At 39.7% G+C, this 23,938-nt stretch overlaps 1 protein-coding gene across 1 annotated transcript in view; it reads right to left on the reverse strand.

The window, feature by feature from the left end:
- Window positions 1-23,938, reverse strand: part of NCKAP1L (NCK associated protein 1 like) — a 78,248-nt gene that overhangs the window by 40,330 nt on the left and 13,980 nt on the right. The window contains exons 10-22 of the mRNA XM_053455956.1: window positions 23,862-23,918; window positions 23,528-23,624; window positions 22,928-23,037; window positions 22,636-22,768; window positions 22,438-22,519; window positions 22,092-22,150; window positions 15,577-15,722; window positions 14,516-14,648; window positions 12,845-12,964; window positions 7,880-8,019; window positions 6,925-7,056; window positions 2,857-3,075; window positions 2,251-2,387 (exon numbers count right to left, since the gene is read on the reverse strand). Of these exons, the coding sequence (XP_053311931.1) occupies window positions 2,251-2,387; window positions 2,857-3,075; window positions 6,925-7,056; window positions 7,880-8,019; window positions 12,845-12,964; window positions 14,516-14,648; window positions 15,577-15,722; window positions 22,092-22,150; window positions 22,438-22,519; window positions 22,636-22,768; window positions 22,928-23,037; window positions 23,528-23,624; window positions 23,862-23,918 (1,565 nt within the window). The remainder of the gene's footprint in view (window positions 1-2,250; window positions 2,388-2,856; window positions 3,076-6,924; window positions 7,057-7,879; window positions 8,020-12,844; window positions 12,965-14,515; window positions 14,649-15,576; window positions 15,723-22,091; window positions 22,151-22,437; window positions 22,520-22,635; window positions 22,769-22,927; window positions 23,038-23,527; window positions 23,625-23,861; window positions 23,919-23,938) is intronic.

A 23,938-nucleotide genomic window follows, 5' to 3' on the forward strand; every position in this document is an offset into this window, starting at 1 on the left:
TGCAGCATTGCAAGTGGAGGTGAATAGATGGAGGTTTACTTTTGTTTTTAAGGTGCCTGCTTAGATATTGCAGCTGTATTTAGGAAATAAAAGGAGTTCTCCCAAACCAATTAACAGTGTTGCTACAAAGCACTAATCCTACACTGTTTTGCATTTTTGGCTGTAGGTTTTCAAATTACAAGACCGATACATTGCCATTGTCAGTAGGTAGTAGTTATCTATATTAAATGATCCTCGAAATATAACTGAACTACAGTAGATCAGCAAAAATGCTGCTCTCCTAGCATCGTATGTAAGAGTATAATAAGAAGAATTAAAACTCAGTGAAGATGGAAGTGATTGCTATGGCAACATGCTCAGAGGGGATGTTACACATATTCACATACTGCAGCATCCTGCCTAGGAGCTCAATGCTGTCTCTGTCATGAGAGGGGGTGGGTAAGTGACTCATGATATTTTGTTATCATCAAGAATAATGTGTTCCATTTCTCTATAGATGCACGAGAGTTAGCAATGCAGATGGTCCAAAATACCTACTACTCATTTCTCTTAACCTCATATACATATTTATTTAGCTACCAGCCACATAAACAAAACGATGAGACAACTAAGGATCTAAAGCATTAGGTAAATATATATGTATACAGTGTAGGGTTGCCAACTTTTCCTCAAAAAAATACCGGCCATAGTTGTAGGTCGGTGAGGGTGGGGTTGCAAATGGGCGGGGTCACAAAGGGTGGAGCCTTAATGCAATTTGCTAGAAATAGTGAAGGTTTACGTGGAAGACCGGAGCACTGTCTGACTGCCTGTGACACTGACACTTCTGGGGATGGAGGCAGAACACAGTGCACAGTGCGCCATCCAAATATGCATATTCGGCCAGTTTGCTGCTCCCCGGTGCTCAGATGACTCCCCCACACTCAGTGCCAGCAGCCATATTCATCTCTTTTTTGGTGGCAAAGATGGCTCAGACAAGCCCTTTCAATGCAAATATGGAGCAGACAAGCTGTTTGGGGGCACAGACATCATAGAGGCATTGCGGGAGACTAGCAACGCCTCTACCAGTGATGGTTAAGTAACCACATTTTATTTCTGCCATTCAGAAACAGTATGGAACTGATAAGATTACAAACCCAGGCGTATATTAGACTTGTGCACAGGGCTCAAAGTCATTTTGACCTAAGTTTTGGTTGGTTTTATGCTCATTTGTTTTCATGCAAAAATCTGTTTCCTAAGCTCTGGGAAATGGGATTTTTTTATTTTTTTTTAAATGAAAATCATTGTCCAAAATATGCTTCTCTCTGTGCCCCCTGTCTTGTATCTGACTCCCACCTGCTCGCTTAACTTCTCCAGCCATTTTCTCGTCTCCTCTGATCTCTCTTTGCAGAAGCAGAGACCATGCTGACATGAGAAGTGGGAGAAGGGAGTAAGGAGAGGGGTGCAGGGGTCAGTATGTAAGATAGTGTCCTGCTGCAAAGAAAAACAACCAATGGAAGGGAAGGGAGTGTAGTGTACTCAGTGCCTGCAATATAAGCTGCCCTAAATTATAATATGGCACTTGCTTGTCTGTAGAGGTAAATTCTTACAGGCACGGAAATCGTAAGTTGTCATTTGCATATTAATTATGCTTCCTGAGATTTTTACATTCTACTTAATGTAAGGATGACTTACTTTACTGAGGGGAGATGGATATGTAAAACCACCTCCCAGCAGACGAAGTTTTAGGTCCACAAAACCCCAGAGATTTGTACTTTTATTTAATGTAAAAAAGTATTTGAATTTGTTAATATTTAATAAGCAGCACCTGTTACATTTATTGGACCCACTTTGACCCACGTTAACCACATTTTCTGGGAATGTTGCCAAAAATGCTTATCACAGCTTGTTTAAGCCTTCCAGACTATCTTGGCAACCATCCCAGAAAATGTGTGAGAGTCCACACTGCACAAAAAAGTACCAGCTTTTGCATTGCCAGTATTTCACTGATGCCAGCACTGACTTCAGTAGCATTGATTTCCGGCGTTGCCGTTAAAATACAGGCCATGCCAACCCTAAGTATGTCTATATGTACAGGCTAAGAGTCAAGAGTCAATGCAAAGGAAAAAAAACATAACCTGTCAACATTAAGGACCTGATGGTCCTTGCTGCCTATTTTATTTAAGTTCACCTCATAACTTGTAAAGGGTATATCAGGTCCCTGAGACAGCCTAAAAGAAAAAGATGCCTCTTTCATTAAGATCTCAACCACACCTGAAAAATCTGAATATTCCTCAGCATTGAGTCCTTGTTCTCCCGTCATTTCTCTAGGCAGGTCCACAAAGGATTTCATTGTTGGTGAATACACAATTAACCCAGTGCTTGCTTGGCGAAGGAGACATTCCAAGTACCTAAACATTAATACCATTCAGAATTTATAATTTACTTAATAAAAAATCAACTATAGTAAGTGGTTTGCAGATGTTAAAGTGTGTTAAGACTGGAGGATCGGGAGAGGACATTACCGAAAGTCTCGCTGTATTGCCCTCAGTCAGCACTTTCGGGAACATCCTTTTAAATTGGGGAGGACGTCACCTCGGTGCTGCCATTTTGGTGGAAGCTGACAGGTTATGTCCACAGAGATGTGGATGAAGAAATAAGATACCAGATTACGGATTGAAGATACAATAGCAAACAGAAACGAGAAGATGAAGAAGTGGTCGGCAGAAGCAGAAGCAGAAGCAGAAGTCGTTGGCAAAGAAAGTAGGGAAACATTTAGAGAGTGTGAGAGAGTGAATGAGAGTGTGAGTGACAGTGTGAGAGAGTGAGTGAAAGTGAATGTGGGCACCAAATTCAAAATACCCCCCCAATATTCCTTACCAGTTGGTGTATAGTGATGTCATGGTTTGTTCCCCACCAGCATCATTTGGTTGTGTTTGCTGCAATAAAGTACTACGTATTGTCCGGGTCACATCTATGTTTATCAAGTGTCCAATGGACTGCAGACATGAGAGGTAAGAACGCATTCCCTGCAGAACTTCAGATGGGCGATGAATCTCTTTTGTAGTTGGATTCCAGTTCACCATCCAGACCAAGGCCCTGAAATAGATTTTTATATGTTTCTTTTGAATAAAAGATGACCTGCTTCTGGGTAAAATTGACAGTAATGGCGAACACTTTAAAGTAATTTAAGGCCATCAAAACTTTGCCTTTCACATGAGTGTCTTACTTATTCCTGTTTTACCACTTGACATGCAAGCTAGCACTCTTAACATTTACGCTTAGGAAACTACTTTAGTGTTATTAATCCCCAAGTAATGCACACTTTGGTCCTTGTGCATTAGGGAGAGAGAACCCTCTTCTGTTCATTGAGTTCTTCTCAGAACTATATTAGTCTAAATGTTCTAACTTGAAAAAAAAGATTTCAAGGAAACCTCTGTATCATCAACGTGCACTGTATATTTTTAATGAATGTACTTAAATATCTATATAAATGTTTTCATATTAATTGCATTAAATTGTATTTTTATCAATTTATCAATTTATTTGTAGGTATGCAGTGAGGTCTCATGGTATTAAAGGGTTTTGGCGTGCATAAAACAAGGTATTGATTCACGGGAGGAGGATATCATCTTGCCTCTTTATAGGTCAATGGTAAGACCTCACCTTGAATATGCGGTACAATTCTGGGCATCGGTCCTAAAAAAGGAGATCATCCAACCGAATGATCTCTACACGCTCCATGCCACTAGCTGTGGGCATTACCTTCACCTAGCGGCTTAAAAGGGCGGGCAATTTGTCAAAGGTCGCTCAGGCTCCTTAGAGCAGCAGGCCTGGTTGCAGTTGAGACCCCTGTTACCATGATTGTTACGCCCCCGTGTGAGATGTGAGAAATGTATTCAACACCTACTTTAGTAAATTAACCCCATAGTTGCCTTATATATTTTAATATTCCCCCGTTTTCTGCCACCTAAAACTTTAGAATGTGATGAACATTCTGAAACGTTGTCTCCCTTGAACACCTGACTCAAGTATTATCATACCTCTCACCTGTATATACTTGCACCTTTATAGAATGATACTCAACTATACAGTATGTCTACACTGATTTCAGGATACCCACATTAATTACCAATTATTGTGAAATCAGCTGAATTCATATTATTTACATTGATTTTGCAAGTTTGTTCATGGCACACCAAATACCTGGTACGACCATTACAATATCACAAAACACTGGAGGATCTGTTTGATCCCATATACACTTCATCTAGTTGTTATCTATGATATATATTTTTTTCAGTTTAACTATAATAATAATAATTTATTTTACGAATAAAATAAATGCAGTTCTCATATTAATTTATTCCCAAGAATTGCATCAAATGAATTTGTACCAGAAGGGATGAGAAAACAAGCTGAAAAATACTGGTGTTGCAAAAAGGATTATATACAGCTAAATGTAAGAAGCTCAGGTTAATTTTCACATGACAGCATGCTTTTATTGATGTGGTTTAGAAGGCAAATTAGATATCTTAACACAAGGTTTTTAGGAGCATGCTCAATTAATTAATATGCTCATTATCTTCTTCTTCTGCCTACGCTTAGCCCTTTGCCAACTAAACTACTGTGATTTGCATTGTACCTGACACCTCTACAGAGAAAAAAACCATGCAGCTTAGCTCATCTAAGGTTCTTAAAGCTGCTTGGAGTGCTGAACTGCTAGGAGGACCACTGAGAGGTTCTTTCATATGTTGGCAACTAAATCTATTGTAGGGGTGGTCACTGTATATTACCTAGGACTGGCTAATCCATTGTTAGGGTTTGAATGACTGTGTTCTATCTCCATGTTGTTTATTATACTCTAAGATCTCAAGAGGGAGGGAATTATAAAGGAACAAAAATAGCCACAATCCTCAAGGGGTTCATGATGGCCCTTCTCCCATGGAACCCTTAACATCTTGAAGGTCTAGAGACGCTCCTAGTCTGCCTAATGAAGAGTCCAGCCCTGTATCCAGGGGTTGTTTGTGAGACGTGAAGTGAAGTCACATCCCATGTACAAGGATTGTAAGTATTCTTCCTACAAACACAGCTAAACAGAGCAACTGCTAACTGCACAGCATTAAAGTTACTAGTAAGCATTACTGACAGTAAACTGTTGGTTAACAAAACAGAGACAGTAACCTAAATTAAACATAACAAGGTGTGTGTAATATTAAAATTATAGTATTTTGTACATGTATTTTCATTTGTGAAATCAATTTGTATTAGGAGAGGAAGTTGAGTTTGGGACAGAATAGTAACTTTTTCCTACAAGGCAAAAAAACTAGGGGGATAGGAAAGAGAAACAATGTACCGTATTGGCTCGAATATAGGCCGCACTTTTTTCCCCCACTTTAAGTTTTTAAAGTGGGGGTGCGGCCTATATTCGGGCTCTAGCGCCCGACGCCCGGGACATGCAGTCCCGGGCGCCGGGCAGGCAGCGGGGTTAAGATACAGATCCCCCGCAGCGGTGCAGGGGACCTGCATCCTTCTCCCCGATACGCTCAGACAGCCTCCCCTGCCAGCACTTCCCACGGGGGGGGGTGCCGGCACGGGAGGTTATCTAAGCGTTTTACCTCTGCCCACCCCCGACTTACCGGAGCAGACTCCCGGGTGTCTTGCGGGGCCGGCGGGAGACATTTACGCAATACGCGCATGCAACTTCCGGTACCGGAAGTTGCATACGCGTATTGCGTAGATGTCCCTCGCCGGCCCCGCAAGACACCCGGGAGTCTGCTCCGGTAAGTCGAGGAGGGGGGCAGAGGAGGACAGCGGCAGCGGATCGCGGGGAGGGAGGACAGCGGCAGCGGATCGCGGGGAGGGAGGACAGCGGCAGCGGATCGCGAGGAGGGAGGACAGCGGCAGCGGATCTCGGGGAGGGAGGACAGCGGCAGCGGATCTCGGGGAGGGAGGACAGCGGCAGCGGATCTCGGGGAGGGAGGACAGCGGCAGCGGATCGCGAGGAGGGAGGACAGCGGCAGCGTATCTCGGGGAGGGAGGACAGTGGCAGCGGATCTCGGGGAGGGAGGACAGTGGTAGCATATCTCGGGGGGGAGGAGGACAGTGGCAGCATATCTCGGGGGGGGGACAGAGTGGCAGCATGTTTTTTTTGGTGCTTTTTTAAAGAAAAAAAACTTTTTCTTTAAAAAAGCACCAAACTTTTAGGGTGCGGCCTATATACGGGGGCGGCCTATATCCGAGCCAATACGGTATTTCATGAGATCATTCTGCTTAATCCCTCTATAGCTTTGCATGCAGTAAGGATAACACATACAGTGACATTCAGATATCATATATCATATATATCATATATCATTTATAAAGTGCAAATTATGGATAGACCATAACATTTCATGATATTGTTTCAATTTGAAATAGTTTTACATGAAAATGTTTGGCCAGTGTGTTCAGAAAGTTTGTTTCTAACAGAATAAAAAAAAAAGTATTAACAATATAGATGCAAAGTTAAATGAGAAAATGTACAACATAGAAAATGTGTAAATAAATAATCTTTATAGCTATTAAATTACAAAACAATGTAACAATAATTAGGAATGTATATATAATTTGCTATTATTATTTCATATGAATTCAGTTTTATTTTTAATTTGCAAATTTCTGTGATGAATTTTGCATTGTAAACATCAAGTAAACATATTACCTTAGTACGACTTTTGTAACTATATACAAAAGACGCCTGGTAGAAGCTCATTTTGAAGGTATCGGCACTGGGTAATTTCATTTTTTTTATATACTACAAAATATGTTTCATTTCAGATATTAAGGGCCATTTTCTAACGATAAATGCAAAATGTATGTTCCTTGCAAGTGATATAGGCATTATTGAAAATGATAAAGAAACAGAGGAGTGTTAACAAGATCTTGTTTGTTTGTTATCACACGTACCGGCTGAATTTGGTCTCCAGGTGGGAGCTCAGGTATTCGGCAGGAGTAACCACATGTTGGAAAACTGTGATGCTCTTTACGTGGTTCAAAGCCCTGGAGAGCTCACAGAGTGTCAGGTGTAGCTTGTCCATGCTGTACAATATTAAAATATGTGTTATAAAAACAAAACTATGAAAGTAAAAACATGTGCATCCATTGCATGCATTATTCTAACGAATAATCCATTCGAAATTTAAACGTTGTTCACTTTGTAACCAGAAAAATTCTGGCATGGCTAAAAATGTGAAAAAATAGCTTTTTGACAAATAACAATATTCACTGAAATATAATTTGTTTTATTTAGATATATATTATTATTTAAATGTTTAATGGATGTGCAACCAGGTGGACTGCCCAGCATGAGTAAACCAAATGACAAATTATGAAGGTAAAATAAAAGAGAGCAGAGAAACTATAAGAATGGGGAAGATGATAGAGAAGACATGAATAAAACATTCAAAAATGTTTAGGGATTATTAAGTAAAGTTCAAGAAGGAATATTTTTATATAAAAAGAGGGGAGACAGAACTCGAGGACATGATTTAACATTAAAGGGTGAGAGACTGAGGGGTAATGCATTCAAAATTTTACTTTACAGAAAGGGTAGATAGTTACCCGGAGTAATCTTCCAGTGGATGTAGTACAAGTAAGGGGAATCATGTAAGCGCAGAATGTACATAAAGCTATCCGAAAGTTAAAACTTCAAAAAAGTATAAGTACCTATCTATCTATGTTAATGTTGATAAATGAAAACCAGTGCACTTATAAACAAAAAGGAGAATTTAATATCAATGGTTTAATAAAACCATACAACAGAGTAAAGTGGATTTATGAGTCATCATTATTGATGACCTAATGGGCAGATTAGGTAGGCTGAATGCTCCTTGTCTGCCGCAGGTTTTATTGGTTCACTTACTTTGTGGTCACAGTGCGATCTTTTCTCAGGCTCTCTGCACCAGGCTTTTCCTTTTCAAGTTCGCCTTTCTTAGATGGAGGTTTTTTCAGCTTCTTTTTTCTGGCTTTGCTAATTGTGGCAGCACAATGCTTTGGAAGTAGCTGGAAGACACAGATATCATCACTAGACCTTGTAAAATGCACACTTGACAGATGGCATTAGGTATTACATCACATGCATTTCATACATATAACTGTATTACAGGATTATAATTTTACTTGTATTATCCTGCACCTGACTGATACTATTAGGAGACCATTGTATTACTGTATCACTCATCACCAGGAGGTACCAACAGGTTATTTCTGGATTATTCTGACTTTGAGAGATAGTGTATGTTATATAACTGTATTATGGTATTTCCAGTACCTGGAAGGGAATAATGGGGTAAGTGTGCGCCATAGTGGAGTGGTGTGTATCCATTTAAGACATACCAGGGGTGTATACATTTCTATGTACACTATATGGACAAAAGTCAGGTGTTTCAATCAGACGCATTGATAGACAGGTGTATATAATCAAGCACCTAGCCATGAAGTGTACATTTATAAACATTTGTAAACATAAAATGGGTTATTCTGAAGAGCTCAGTTAATTCAAGCATGGTACTGTGACAGGATGCAATAAGTCTTTGCAATAAGTCAGTTTGTGGTATGATTGGAAAGTGGAAGCGTAAAAGTCGCCACTCAACTGATTCCATAGCTGAAGAGTTCCAAACTTCCATTGGCATTAATATCAGAACAAAAACTGTGCAGCTGGAGCTTCATGCAATGGGTTTCCATGGCCGAGTATCTGCATGCAAGCCTCATAACACCAAGAACAATGCCAAGAGTATTCAGGTGCAGTGGAAATGTGTTCTGTGGAGTGACAAATCACGCTCGCTGATTGGCAGTCTGATTAGCGAGTCTGGGTTTGGGGAATGCCAGGAGAACGTTACCTGCCTGACTCCATTGTGCCATCTGTAAAGTTTGATGGAAGAGGGATAATGGTTTAGGGCTATTTTTCAGGGGTTGGGCACCTTACTTCCAGTGAAGGGAAATCTTAATGCTTCAGCATACCAAGGACAGTGCTATGCATTCACCTTTGTGGGGAAGGCCCTTTTCTATTCCAGCATGACTGTGCCCCAGTGCACAAATCAACGTCCACAAAGATGTGGTTGGATGAACTTGGGTGGAAGAGCTTGCGTGGCCCGCTCACAGCCCTCAACCCCATTGAACCCCTTTGGGTTGAACTCGAATGGAGACTGTAAGCCGGGCTTCCTCATCCAACATCAGTGTCTGATTTTTACAAATGCTCTACTGGGTGAATGGGCAAACATTCTCACAGAAACACTCTAAAATCTGGGAGAGTGAGTGAAAGCTGTTATAACTGCAAATAACTTCATATTATGGTCTATGTATTTAGAATGCAATTCATAAAAGTCCCTGTAATGGTCAGGTGTCAATACTTTTTTCCATATAGTATATGACTGAATGTTTTTGTATAATGTGTATAACCACATCCATCACTACTTTAGAGCTTTAGAGCTCTGAACTATCACAGATGTCATAATACTTGTGATTATCACACAAAGATTTAGGTAATCAGAAAGCAATTATAATCTGAAAATTTCTCACTAACTGTGAAATTAAACTAATTTGCATTTAATTAACGATACAAAAAACAATGCATGACTTTACTCTGTAAGTAGAGGTAAAATTGGTGTGTTCTACAAGTATGACTTGTGTTAATAAAAAGGCTTCCGTTCTTATATCAAAAACATGGAAAAACAGTAAACACGCTTTGTAAGTCATACTTGCCTGTATAATGGAGTGTTGCAAATGCAATGACCACTGTGCTGTGGAGGTGAAGATCATAAGACATTGGACATCATCAGGCCCGGACTGGGACAAAAAATAGGCCCGGGCATTTAAGCCTGAGCAGCCCATATTTATTTATTTATTTATTGTTAAAGCCCACCCGTACCATCTTTGCATTTAATCATTCACACAAATCATTAACACATTCATTAATGCAGTCTCACAAATCATTCAAGCAATTCATCCTCACATGAATTCATTAATTGTCATACGCATTCACACAATTCATCCACACATTTATTCATTCATTCTCATACGCATTCACACTACCCCTCTCTTCATCTTATCTGCCCCTTCTCACTATGTTCCCCCTTTTCACTATGTAACCCCCTTCCCCACTTCTCAATATGTACCGCCTCTATCTATCCCCTCTCCCCCTTTCTCACTATCTAACCCCCCTCTGCCCCTTCTCACTGCACCCCCCTCCCTCACCCTACTTACCTTGTTGCCGGAGCAAGCAGCAACTGCGACCGCGCCTGTGCCAGGGCAGGATTGACTTAGGGGCTGATGGAGCTGCAGCTCCAGGCCCCCACCTTAAAATAGGTCCAGTCAGGACTGGACTGACTGGTCCTATATGGCCGCATTAACGCAGAGCCCCTTAAGCCTGCCGCAACTACCCCCTCCTAACTATCTACCCTCTCCCTCTTTAAAGTTCACTTACCTTTCAGGAGTCCTGTGGTGGGGGTGCAAGGCCTCTGCCTCCCAGCTCTGCCACTGTATGGAACAGTATAGAGTGATGGGAGTTATGATGTACTTTTAGAGCATAATTAGATCATGAAAAAGACATTGGAAATGGTACAGCATAACACCCATCACTCTCCAATCCACACATACCAATCCACACATATACCAATCCACACATACCAATCCACACATATATCAATCCACACATATACCAATCCACACACATACCAATCCACACACATACCAATCCACATGTATACCAATCCACACATACTAATCCACACGTATACCAATCCACACGTATACCAATCCACACACATACACCAATCCACACATACACCAATCCACACATACACCAATCCACACGTATACCAATCCACACACATACCAATCCACACACATACCAATCCACACACATACACCAATCCACACATACACCAATCCACACACACACCAATCCACACACACACCAATCCACACGTACACCAATCCACACGTACACCAATCCACACGTACACCAATCCACACGTACACCAATCCACACGTATACCAATCCACACGTATACCAATCCACACATATATACCAATCCACACATATATACCAATCAACACATATATACCAATCCACACATATATACTAATCAACACATATATACTAATCCACACATATATACCAAACCACACATATATACCAAACCACACATATATACCAAACCACACATATATACCAAACCACACATATATACACCAATCCACACATATATACACCAATCCACACATATATACACCAATCCACACATATATACACCAATCCACACATATATATACAAATCCACACATATATACCAATCCACACATATACCAATCCACACATATATACCAATCCACACATATATACCAATCCACACATATATACCAATCCACACACATACACCAATCCACACACATACACCAATCCACACACACATATACACCAATCCACACATATACACCAATCCACTCTCACTGAATGTTTTCCTACCTTTCCTCTTTTCTCCTTACAGCTCCTTTTCCTCCTCTTCGCTCCTCTTCTTTCCTCTTCTTCAGTTCTTCTGTCTTCTCTGTCTTCTTCCGGGTCACCGGGTCGGTGGGCGCGGCTTCAGTGTTGTGCGCCGGGATCTGACAGCAAACCCCGGCGCACAACAGCTGTTGCCGCGCAGATCACAAGGGACCGGCTATCGGAGGTCTTTAACAGACCTCCGGCTCCCTTGAGTGATTTTAAGCCGGGTTGAACCCGGCTTAAAATCACTCAAGGGAACCGGAGGTCTGTTAAAGACCTCCGATACCGCTCCCTTGCGAGCCTGCTCCTCCAGCGGCGGACATTACTGTCCGTCTCTGGAGGAGTGCCGGGTGCCGCAAGTTGGCAGCCCCTGATGAGCGGCACCCGGTGCGGACCGCCCCCCGTCGCGCCCCCCGGAGTGTGGCGCCCTGCTCTAAGAGGCCGGGAAGCCCCCACCAGGGCCGGCCTTAGGGGTCTGCGGCCGCACAGGGTTTAAATTAAAACATCGGGGGGGTTTTTTTCAACTTTATTTAACATCCTCCATGTTAAATAAAGTTAAAAAAAACTTTATTTAACATGGAGGATGTTAAATAAAGTTAAAAAAACCCCCGATGTTTAAATTTAAACCCTGTGCGGCCGCAGACCCGTAAGGCCGGCCTTGGTGGGGACTTCCCGGCCCCTTAGAGTGGCGGACCCGGTCGCAGTTGCGGCGGGCTTAAGGGGCAGGAGCCCCTTATGCCCTGCATTACTGCGGCCGTAGGTAGGTTAGGGGCCTGGAGCTGGCAGCTCCATCAGCCCCTAAAGTCAATGCGGCCCTGCCGTGGCCCGGCCCACCGGGCAAATGCCCGGTGTGCCCGATGGCCAGTCCGGGCCTGGACATCATAGTCAAGGTGAATTCCCATGAGTCACACAAGACACAATGGTATGGAAATTGTAGTCCGGGGATCACTGTGGATCCCAGGACTCTTCAATATGGTTGTCAAAATGATTCAAGGAATAAGGACAGGACACGTTCTCAAAAATGTGAGTATATCCATTAGAAAATTACAAGTATGGAGGAACAATTTTATGTATTGGTTAGGCTTTGTGTTATATTTATATAATTACAAATAAAACAGAGATTTTTAAAAGTGTTCCCCAATGAGAGAGTACTGTTACCTGGGCCCAAGTGGGTGACAATACATTGGTAATGCCAACCCAATGAGCCAAAAAAGTCATACTGATATTCTATTGTGCAGAATGTATGTGTAATATGAAACATGAATGGTTGCTTAGATTCCCACCATGTATGTACTTCCCTTTGTATAGCTGCTAACCTCAGCTATACCTCATTGTCTGTAATACCTTCTCGTTGAGGTTGTACTGCTCTGCACATATGTCCATCACACAGTTACTGACTTGCTTGCTGATCTCGTTCAAGAGTTTTTCGCACAATACCAGGCTGCAGTTCTTCAGATGTGGGTACTGAAAACAAAGTTTTTTTTGTGAATTGTTGCAATCCAGTGTCACTATGTACTATGTTACTATCCTCAATTCTTCTTATTCGAGATGTAGAGCTTGGGCCCACAGGCCTTACACATGCCATACACACCAAGTATCCCTCCCGCAGACACAATACCTGTCCCTGATCCTCCAAAATCCACCTATGTCTCCTTAAAATCATATTATAGTGTTTTCACTACCCTTTATGTTTTTTCCAAATATTTCTGATCTCCCAGACTTGGTAGTCTCTTTATGGGGGATTCATCTTTCTTAGCAAGCCATTGGCTAACATATAAATCAGGTTTGGGTAATCTGCATATTGCTAGCTGTTATAGTCAAAATAGCAATAAAGAAGCCATTTCCTCAAACTTAATTAGGCTATTGTTGAAAATGTTTCCACCTGTCAATCACAAAATGAAACATATTGGATTAAAAAGGTCTATAAATTAAACAAATTGCCAGATTTAGCACTCCACCTGCGTTGTGTTTTAATGCAAAGTGAGGAGAGCAGTGTTAAGGAACGTGGTCCTGTGTTTCATTCATTGGTTTCTATCTGACTCTTTTTTTAAATGTCTTGCAGAGGCAACTTTAAGTTTTTGAGATAAAAGATTCAGTATATTGTACAATATACTGAACAAGTACATTGGTCATCATCTTGGCCTATGTCTTGGACCTCTCTCAGTGAAACATGACAATGACTTAAAAGAGGTGGGAACTGGGCAATCCTTGTCTTGCGTATTCAAACTTTGTGAAGAGCATGGTTATTGGTTTTTCTCTTCATTTTCTAACCTGTGCTCGGATTAATGAGCATAATTATGTCTTGATTTTGTGTTATTGTTTAAAAATGCAAAATAAAAATAAAATAAGCAAAGATTTAGGGGCCCATCTATAATGCAAGGTGAAAAAGTTAAGCATTCTTTAAAAAAGGAACAATATAGTGATTTATTTTTTTGATTATATAACTTCATGAGAAATCTGTGTCTCATCTGTCCCAACCCCTCTGAGGGGAGCATATAGAGCTACATAATCTTCTTATATGGTTGTGTCCACTCTTCTTTCTTACTACATGAGAATGTGAAAACCCCTTCTACGCAAGCTAGTCCAGCACAGTAGTGACTAAGGAAGCCAGGATATGATGCTGTCCTCAGCACAATAAGCCACCAATGCAGTGCAGCTCATGGTAAAATTACTCCATGTTTCAGCCTTGGCTTTGTGGGCATTGCCAGTGTTTATTCACTCTGTTGTGTTGGTGGATGTGAGGCATTTCACATTTGCACCTGAGGAACTGCTGGGAGACTTTCGTCCGCTATGGGGAGACTACACTGATTGCCTGTGGACTGAGCTGGCATATGTTCGTGGGAAGTTAAGCCTTGATTACATAAGAGGCAGAGGCACATCGTGGAAAATAAACAGTATGGAGATCTCAGGTTGACAGGCAAGGGTCAGCACTCAGCTATATCAGCTGGGAACCGATCAGAGAACAGAAAACAAAACAACGCATAAGCAAAAAGGGAATTTTTCTAAAATACTCACCTCCTCTGGACACATTTCATGAATGCAGCTGGAGAAATGAGAACAGACCATTGGAAATGCAATTGAATAACGCAACGCTGAAGGCTCCTCTATTGTCGATGAAAACATCTTCTCAAATATCCGTACATGAAAACTATAACACAACGATTACATAAAAAAAGCTTAAGACAAAAAAAGTTCTTATCAATATGTCACACAATTAGGGTCTGAGTGTCACTGATTAAGGTCTGAGCTTCTATGTCTGGAAAAATGGGTAGATTAGATGAGTCAAATGGTTCTTATCTGCTATTAAATTGTGTGTTTCTATTTTTCTGTCTATTACATAATTGGACCATCTTGTGATTATCTATGAAATGGAGGTATAATGTAACTCTTGTTGTAACGAAAATGAGATTAACATAGCACATGTAATATTGTTATTATCATTATTTAGTGTATTTCATAAAATCCATATACAAGTAGAGGGAGATCATAATAAATATAAATATATATATATATATATATATATATATATATATAAACGTAGAATAAATACAATATTGAGGTGTTAGGGTTTTTAAATAAGTTAGGTGGGATTCCATAAATATAAGAAATAGTCCAGGAGTCCTGGAGTCAGGACATGGATTTCACAGTCAAGCCAGGGATAACACACTTACTCTTAAAAACAAAATGCATACAACAGGCTAAAATCACTTTATTAACTATTATTTTAATGTTCTAAAACTTAGTTATATAAATCAGTTTCTTAAATGCGGTTAGATTATGTAGGAAATAGATACCCTTCATGCTGTAATGGTAGTCAGTAAGAAAAATACACATTAGAGGCTTGAATGATTATTATTACTACTTTGAAAGCTCTGTATTAGGGATATATAACGTTTCAAATGCTTATATACGTTAAGGAGCACATAAATACAGCACAGCAAGCTATAACTATTAGTCCACACCTTTAAAAGAGTTCAAAATATGTATTAAGCTGCATGCGCAACTGCAAGTACAATTAATCTGTATGGATCAAAGATCACAAATCATCCTCATGATAACAGACATACAATACCAACCAGAAAATGGAGAGGTCAGAGGTCTCTTCTATAAGCTCCTCTATGGAATCCAGCATCAAGCTGTGAAACGTGATCAGATTCATCACTTTCCCTAGATCAGGGTTATCCCGCAGAGACAGGGGTGCTTTAGATACACTGGTATACGCCTAAAAAAGAGGTGACAGGTTTGTAGGAAGGACAGGTCAAGCAAAACCATTTAGCCCAGCTAAATAATGTTCTAAAATGTGACTCACAGCCTACCCTGAAGCCCATGGGGGCCAGAATGGACTAGAGTGGGCCCTGACAGAGTGCTGATTAGGTCTAGGCTAAGGCATTTTAGGGGAGGAGTTTTGTGGAATTTAGGGGTGGAGTTTTGGTTTGGGAATATTTTAGTTTGGTGATCACAGGGGTAAAGATCCATTTTGTTTAACCTTAACTGGTGTTGTTTGTCCTACCCTCCCTCCCCTTATGTGGTTGAGTTTGTGGAGCGGTGTTGCTTCATTAGTCGCAGTCGTGGGCGGTAGCTTGCCAGGTATCCAAGGGGTTAATGTGGTGGTATGATCATTGGTGGTCATAACTGGTGGGAGGTTCCTTGCAGGTAGTGGTGCTTGGAACCTCAGGTCCGGGTTGGGGCATCCTGGTATGTCCCCTCCCAAAATTGGTGTGTGGTATGGGACATGGATAACTTGGCAAGCTAGGCTGGTTTTGGTTACGTCATTGTCTGTTAACGCATCTAGGTTTATTATTTCAGGTTTTATGGGACAATGACTGTTAAATAAAACGGCTGTGGCCTTTTCAAACCCATATTGTGTGTTGGTGTTCTATTTAATTGAGTAACTGAGCTGAGCCTGGCCCGTGGGTCGAAGCTACATCTGTCATGTTACATTCAATACACACTAGCCTGCTTAAAAAACTTGGCTACAAGAAACTTTAGGTTTTGCTCGATCTTGGCTTATTACAAAGATCAGTTACCTTCATAAATTGAATACAATTGTAATTGATACATATACATTAAAAAAAATAGTTATCTTATTGGGTAGTAATATGTTGGGTTGCCCTTAAAAGTAACGGGACCCCTTGCCAAGCTTCTGCTTTATCCCTCTCCTCTTCAAGCTATAAACTCACAGGTAGTCTGTTTCTATGTTTCATTGTAAAACATTCGCTTTAGGTATGTAGTAAATGTTGCACAGTAAAATTACACTTTTTCATAGACATAGATGGCATAAAAGGGCAAGCCAAAGAATCTGTATGTTTCAGCTACAACCAATTGGCATACATGCGGGTGACTATTAGGGAGTTGACAGTAGCCTGCTATCCAGGCAAGAAATGTTTTTTGATCCATACACTCCACCTTCACCTGATTCACTTCTGATTCAATTGTGACATGCATTGGAGAATAAAAAGTAAATACCACGCTTGCGCTGACATCTGGTGGTCTAAATAATTATGACACCAAGGATATGATGTAACAACTTTATAAATGATAAAACGGGACTTCTTCACTAAAAGGCACAGTTTACAGGGCCGAATCCTCACTTCACTATAATATATATATGTATGTATATATATATATATATATATATATATATATATACATATTATGAAGATCCAACTACAGTGAGCTTCTACATACTTAAATCAGCAAGATTTTTTTTCAAAAAATAGGGTTTGTTCACTTAATGGTGAGTAATCAGAAGACGTTGCAGGAGAGTTGTGTTTCAGCTCCCTCATTTCACTAAGATCATCACGAAGAGCCAATTACTGACATGTTTTACAACAAGAAGGGCTAAGCTGACCCTGTATAATGCATAATTTAGTCATTTCGGCATTATTAAAGTCTATTAAAGGAATGACAAATAGCAAACTACTATGTACATACAGTATACTTAGATTTTTCACATGGAGTCCTAGCTTTTTTTTACCCCACCATGTTGACCTTGGAAATAATGAGTATGACAGAAATATGTCAAAGAAAGAGATTTTAAAATGTAAATTGCTGTAAAGCGGCAAAGCAGAAATAAATTATTTGCAACGGAGACTTGCAGCTTTTTGTATGGGGCCAACCTTGCTACTTTTTTTTGTACCACAAGTATTTTTTTTTGTTAAAATAACATTAAAATAATATTACAATAAAAAAGATAAAATAACTAAAAAGTATGCGTAAAAACAAATCTCCCACCCAATACTGCATATTTTAAGTGTCTGGAATCTGAACACTCTTGGCAGATGATCTGGGGTGAGGTTGTGCCAGAATTGTTACAAGGAAATTAGTTAATGGGCTAAACCGTGATTTGAGTTGAGCTGCGATGTACGTTCTCAAACTCTGCAACCACCCAAGGGATCTTGGTGCGTGAGGCAGGGTCCTGCGCTGACGTCACATACGTTTCTGAAAACAGAAGGTGGTGCAGGTGCAATGATGTTGGTGGTTAAAGTGTGCCGGTCCGCTTGTGGCAACAGGGGCAGTTGCCTCTCTTGCCTACTGGAAGATAGAGCCCTACACCAACCCAGAGAGCGCCTCCTACAGGAATAGATGAGTTGGCCCAGGATAATGCAGTTATTACACAGAGAAGCTATGTATTATCTAACCATGTACCCTACATGTCACTTAAATATAATCCTCCATAGACGTACAGGGATTTCTAATGTTCTTACATATAGTATTCATCATTGGAGGTCCTGCGTTATTTCCCCTTATGTGTTCTGAAGATATAGATTCATGATATATCCCCGCCACCTGCTGTGTTTGGGGAATGCATCAGGTCAACGTTTTCACAAAGTTTTTCTAGTTTTTGACTAGTCTTCTGGACTTTCAGTTCTACAAGTTGGTTTGTCTCATAAAGCCAGCACAAGATTGTTTTTCTAGCCTTAATAGGTTTGTCTATTATACGCAAAATTATAGCCAGAATTATTTTTTTTATCTGCAATCTGTTCGCAAACAGTAAGTTATATCATGGAGATGAACACTGAGCTAATTAACATGAAACCAATTTTTTTTGTACTATAAAATGTTACGATAGTACTTAGGGGAGCAGTAACTTGATGCATTTAATGATATTCGGAAGATTGCTTTCAATATACAAGCAAAAGCTATTATTACTTCCCCCGGATCTCATGTACAACCAGGGAGAGTGATATTTCATATCTATTTAATTTTCAAGGACAGGAGTTACTTTCCTAAACTATATCACATTTTGTATGGATGGATATTTGAGAGAAACAAAGCAGGGCCTAATAGAACTAAAAGAATCAACGGTCTTAGATGTGTTAGCATTCTGGAAAATGCCACTCATTCATTCTATTCATTCATTCTAGATAAAATATTTAGCAACAATATACAATGAGAGTTAGTGACAATTTAGGGAAGTTAGGGAAAATAATTATTAATAGTATTATTATGTAAAAAAGAAGTACTAACTCAGTCACGTCAATTCTGAGTGTCATTTATTATTATTATTATTATCTTTTATTTATATAGTGCCCAAAATGTATGCATTGTCAGACAGTGGCGACTCTAGAAACAATATATAGGGGGGGCACACAAGATACCACAGTCAAACTGGGGGGGCATTAATAATTTCCACCATTAAATCATACCACTGAAAAAGCACACACACATATATATATATATATATATATATATATATATATATATATATATTGCCAAAAGTAATGTGCTATGGAATGATACTTTTGTTATTGGACAATACAATACTTGATCATTCAACATGGGAAGCCTGAAGCCACAATTTAGTAAGACTAATCCTTGAAATCCTTTAAACAACACAATACCTTAACTTTTGCACTAAATGATTTCAGGGCCTAATATTAGATCCTGCTGCTGATATATATATATTAGCCCCTGCTGGCAACTGCCCCAGTTGCCAATATATATATATTAATATTAGTCCCTGCTGCCGATTATATATATAAATATATATATAAATATTAGACCCTGCTGCCGACAGCATGTATAGATCAACACATTAACACACAAACCCAGCTTTGCATGTATAGATCAATTGAAATTCACTTGTGATCTCAGCACTGAATGTATATATCAAATAAACAGAATCAGACATACAAATCCTGTATTTGCAGGTATACAATAATAATATATGAAATGTAGCATTGCAGGTATAGATCAAATAAATACATGGAAACCGCATTGCAGGTATTAATCAACTGAACCAGACATACGAACCCTGTATTTGCAGGTATACATAAATAATGTATGGAAACATAGCATTGCAGATATGGATCTACAGAAGAACACACAAACCCAGCTTTGCCGGTATAGATCAATTGGAATTCACATAAAAACACGGCATTAAAGGTATATTTAAAACCCCCTAAATTACAGGGATAGATCACAGGTTGCACACGCAGATAACACACATAAGATTTGCCATCTTTGTCCCATATACACCCTGCCTGTGCCATCTTGGTCCCCAAGGCTCAAACATCCTGCTAGTGCCATCTTTGCCCTTCCACAATTATACATCTATGATACACACAATCACATTAACTCATGCTCTCCCTCATTCAGACAAATAATCCACATATTAACTCATGCTCTCCCTCATTCAGACAATTCATCCACATATTAACTCATGCTCTCCCTCATTCAGACAATTCATCCACATATTAACTCATGCTCTCCCTCATTCAGACAATTCATCCATTTTAAGAAACTACACCCCTTGGAGCTTCAAATGAGGGGCTACATGTATTTCTAGGACAAAAGTTGAGTGCACAAATAATGATGGAATATGTCACTTTGGCTTGAAAATATGTTTTTTCTAACCATAGCGACATGTTCATTTGTGTCTTGCGCACTCCAGGTTTGTACTAGAAACACATGCAGCCCCTCATTTGATGCGCCAAGGGATGTCGTTTTTGCAAATGTGTACTTTTTGTGCCATAATTTAACTTCCTACGTGAGCAGTAATGCCACGTCAAGGCTTCAACCCTAATTACTGACCATTCACACGCCTTTCATATCTCTATTCACTCGCAGAAGCACACACCATACTTTAAATACATTTACTCACAGAAGCACACACCATTCTTTCCCCTTACAATCCCAAAGAAATGATGGTAAAGGGAGAAAATTTTTTACTGCAAAAATAAGTTTTGCAGTAAAAATGCAAGGCGCTCCAGGGATGATATGGTAACTCACGTACCGCACAGGCTAAATGGCTGATTTTAATAATATTTGCAGTTCATCAGGATTTCTAAAATTGCCTCCCTCTACCGTTGGCTAAATTTAATCCCATGATCAAAGGGATCATAGGATTAAAAATTAGTATCGGCCATTTTTAAAAAGGGAATGTGACTTTTTATAGCTATATGATCGCTGTGGTAACGTTGGCTACCACAGTGATCATTTAGCTAGAATACTTAAACTTTTTTTTTTTTAAAGTTAAACTACTTTATGTTTAAATAATTTAATTTGGGGGTCTCTAGGCAATTTTGATCTTTTTTTTATCTGCCTTTAGAGACCCCCAAATCATTTTTTTTTACATTTTTATTTTTTTAACTTAATATTTGTTATTATTATTTTACATACTATATACCATTGGAAAGGTGAGGCGATTACCTTTCCAACGGTATATGTTGGGGGTCTGTAGCTGCTTAGATGCCTGAGATACAGGCATCTAAGCAGCAAGCCCCCATACCTCTTTAACTGACAATTGTCAGTTGTTAATAAAGTTGCGCGTCATTGCGCGAGACGTCACCGGGCAGATCGGGTGGCCCCGGTGATGCCCTTCAGTTTGAGGGGCAGATAGCCGGGGTAGGTGGTGATGGAGGTCCACAGACCTCCATCAAGGTAAGGTAGTGCTAGTGACGGCATGGTGCCGTCGTTAGCACCTGACTGGGACTGCTAGCGGCGGCACCATGCCGTCGCTAGCAGTCAAGGGGTTAAAGTTCCATTGCGGGATTCGGCGGGGGGGCAACAGGGGGGGCAAGCAATTACCTAGGGGGGGCAATTGCCCCCCCTTGCCCCCCTGTAGCGACGCCACTGTTGTCAGACTAAGACAAAGCGATCCATTAGGGCCCTGCATGCAAGCTGGCAATCTAGCCTGTTCTTAAATAAGACATTATGGAACTAAATAAGTGCTGAGGAGGGCTACAAAATGAATAAAACTCCTCATTATGAGAGGTTAGAAAAAATGAAATAAAATGGTCAGACCAACATATTTTCATGCCATAAATATTAACGGTTTATATTATTTATTCATATATGTAGTTTAATAATGTTATAAACTACATATGAATTAATAATATGTATTTTCTTAATACTTTTAGATAATTTCATGTAACATGAATGTGCATGTCTTACAGCTCTCAAACATCTGAAGTCTATCGTAAGGGGGGGGTCTTACGTTAAGCAAGTTTGACCACCCCTGCTATATAGACTAGCTAGACATGCAAAGTATAGTTACAGCAGCTCTCACTGCAGTTCTTCGCATGCTCTCCATCATTCCATTTACATTGAATTGCAGTCGCTACCGATTCATTATCTGTTTTATTACCTGTAACCGGAACCAATCAAGTCTCAGAGCTCGAAAATTAAACGTCTCCTTATTTTCAACTGCAACAGAGAACATTATTATTACTGGGAACAATGAAATGATTTATTAGCCGGTATTACCTATGTTACTACTAGCTCCATGCCTCAATCTAAAAAAGATTGCTTGTAAAAAAATAAAAAAAATTATTTGTGGCATATGAACAATTAAGGCCTAGAATAGAACGTTCTCCAAACCATCCATGGGTTAACCATGGATAATTACATTTTCAGACGATAACCTGTGATATATTTAAAATCACAGAAGTGGAATATGTAGAAGACGAAGAAGGTAATGAATAACAAAGTACCTTGTTTTACATTAAGGCCAGACAAGGTGCTCACAAATGAAGACATAACCACAGACTCTTCTTCGGGACAGACGGTCAGATTCTGAAAGTAATAAAAAATGTTTTTTTGAGGCTCGTTATTCAAGAGGAATTTGGCAATAAATCTTAACTGCATTTACTGGTTTAAACAGACATGAAAGGCAACAGCTGTCTCTGTACCTGAATGACATCACTTAGAACCAAAGCATCAAATTTGGCAAGATATTGGATGTGGTATTTCTGTATGATGGGCACATGTTTTCTCAGGGCAGCTCGTATCTCCTCCATGTAGAAAATCAGTTCTGCAATATGCCTGATTAAATTGTTAAAAAAAAGATTAAAAGGAGGCACTGGAAAAGACTAGGTATTCAAAATAACAGTTACTACCACTGGTATTTGGATACATTCAACAAATGTATATATTGGTCATTTCAATCTTTATTGGATCAAAAAGTAATTAGTACTCTCTTACACATCCACGTAGTCTTCAGGGGTCTTTGTTTTGGTGATGTTTTCCGAATGTCTCACTAGCCAGTTAATTTCATCTCGGCCAAAAGATAAAGCCATAAATGCAAAGAGAGCCTGGAAGACAAATCATTATATTAATGTATTGAAATGAAATACGCTTTCGGGTATGGAATTGCCACATAAAATTGTAGCAATAAACCACTGTTTAGGAAGACTACACTAAAGCAAATTTGGGGGCCTTTTGTTAATGTTACCTTCACCATGTTAAAATGTATTCCTTGGGATCTCCAAGTTTCAATTGAACTTACCACTAGGAATGAGTGGTATAAAAAAATTGTCAAGAATATATGAATAAACGTCAGCATTTGGGCATATGATGGATGGAGCTGCGGCATACAACTAGTTGAAGTGTAGGAGATGATGTATAATAACAGGGTTTGGTCATAGGGGGAATGTTCACTCGCAAAGCAAAATGCTGTTCCATACTTCACCGAATCTCACATTCTCTTCATTAAAAATATTCTAGGCATTCTGTAATCTTCAATAAATATGTATAGTCCGACACAAAGACATTATTCTCCTTGGAACCTAGAAGGGTCGTTACCTTGGGACCTAGAAGTCCAGGCTCATCCGACAAAATGGCCTCCAACTCTTTGATTGCACTTCTAAGAAATGAGCGCCTTGCACGATGAAATTGTCCACTATAAAAAATGTTATCATCGAATTAATCTTACAAAAAAGAAGTATTGATACCTATAAATAAAGTATTTCTGCTAGGAGCATAGGATGTTTTTTTACAATCAGAGTACACTTGAACAATAATCTGCACACCGCTTACTCAGCAACTTTCATAATAACTTTTTAATTAGCAGCAGGTTATCAGTCTGATATAACTAATATCACATACACTACAACATCGATAACACAAAGGGACTGACCTGTGTGTCATAAAGTGTTCCTTACACTCCTTCACATCAGCCACGCGTTTTCCGTATCTAATAAAGGACATTTTCAA

Source organism: Spea bombifrons, chromosome 2 (assembly GCF_027358695.1).
Source record: "Spea bombifrons isolate aSpeBom1 chromosome 2, aSpeBom1.2.pri, whole genome shotgun sequence".
NCBI lineage: Eukaryota > Metazoa > Chordata > Amphibia > Anura > Pelobatidae > Spea > Spea bombifrons.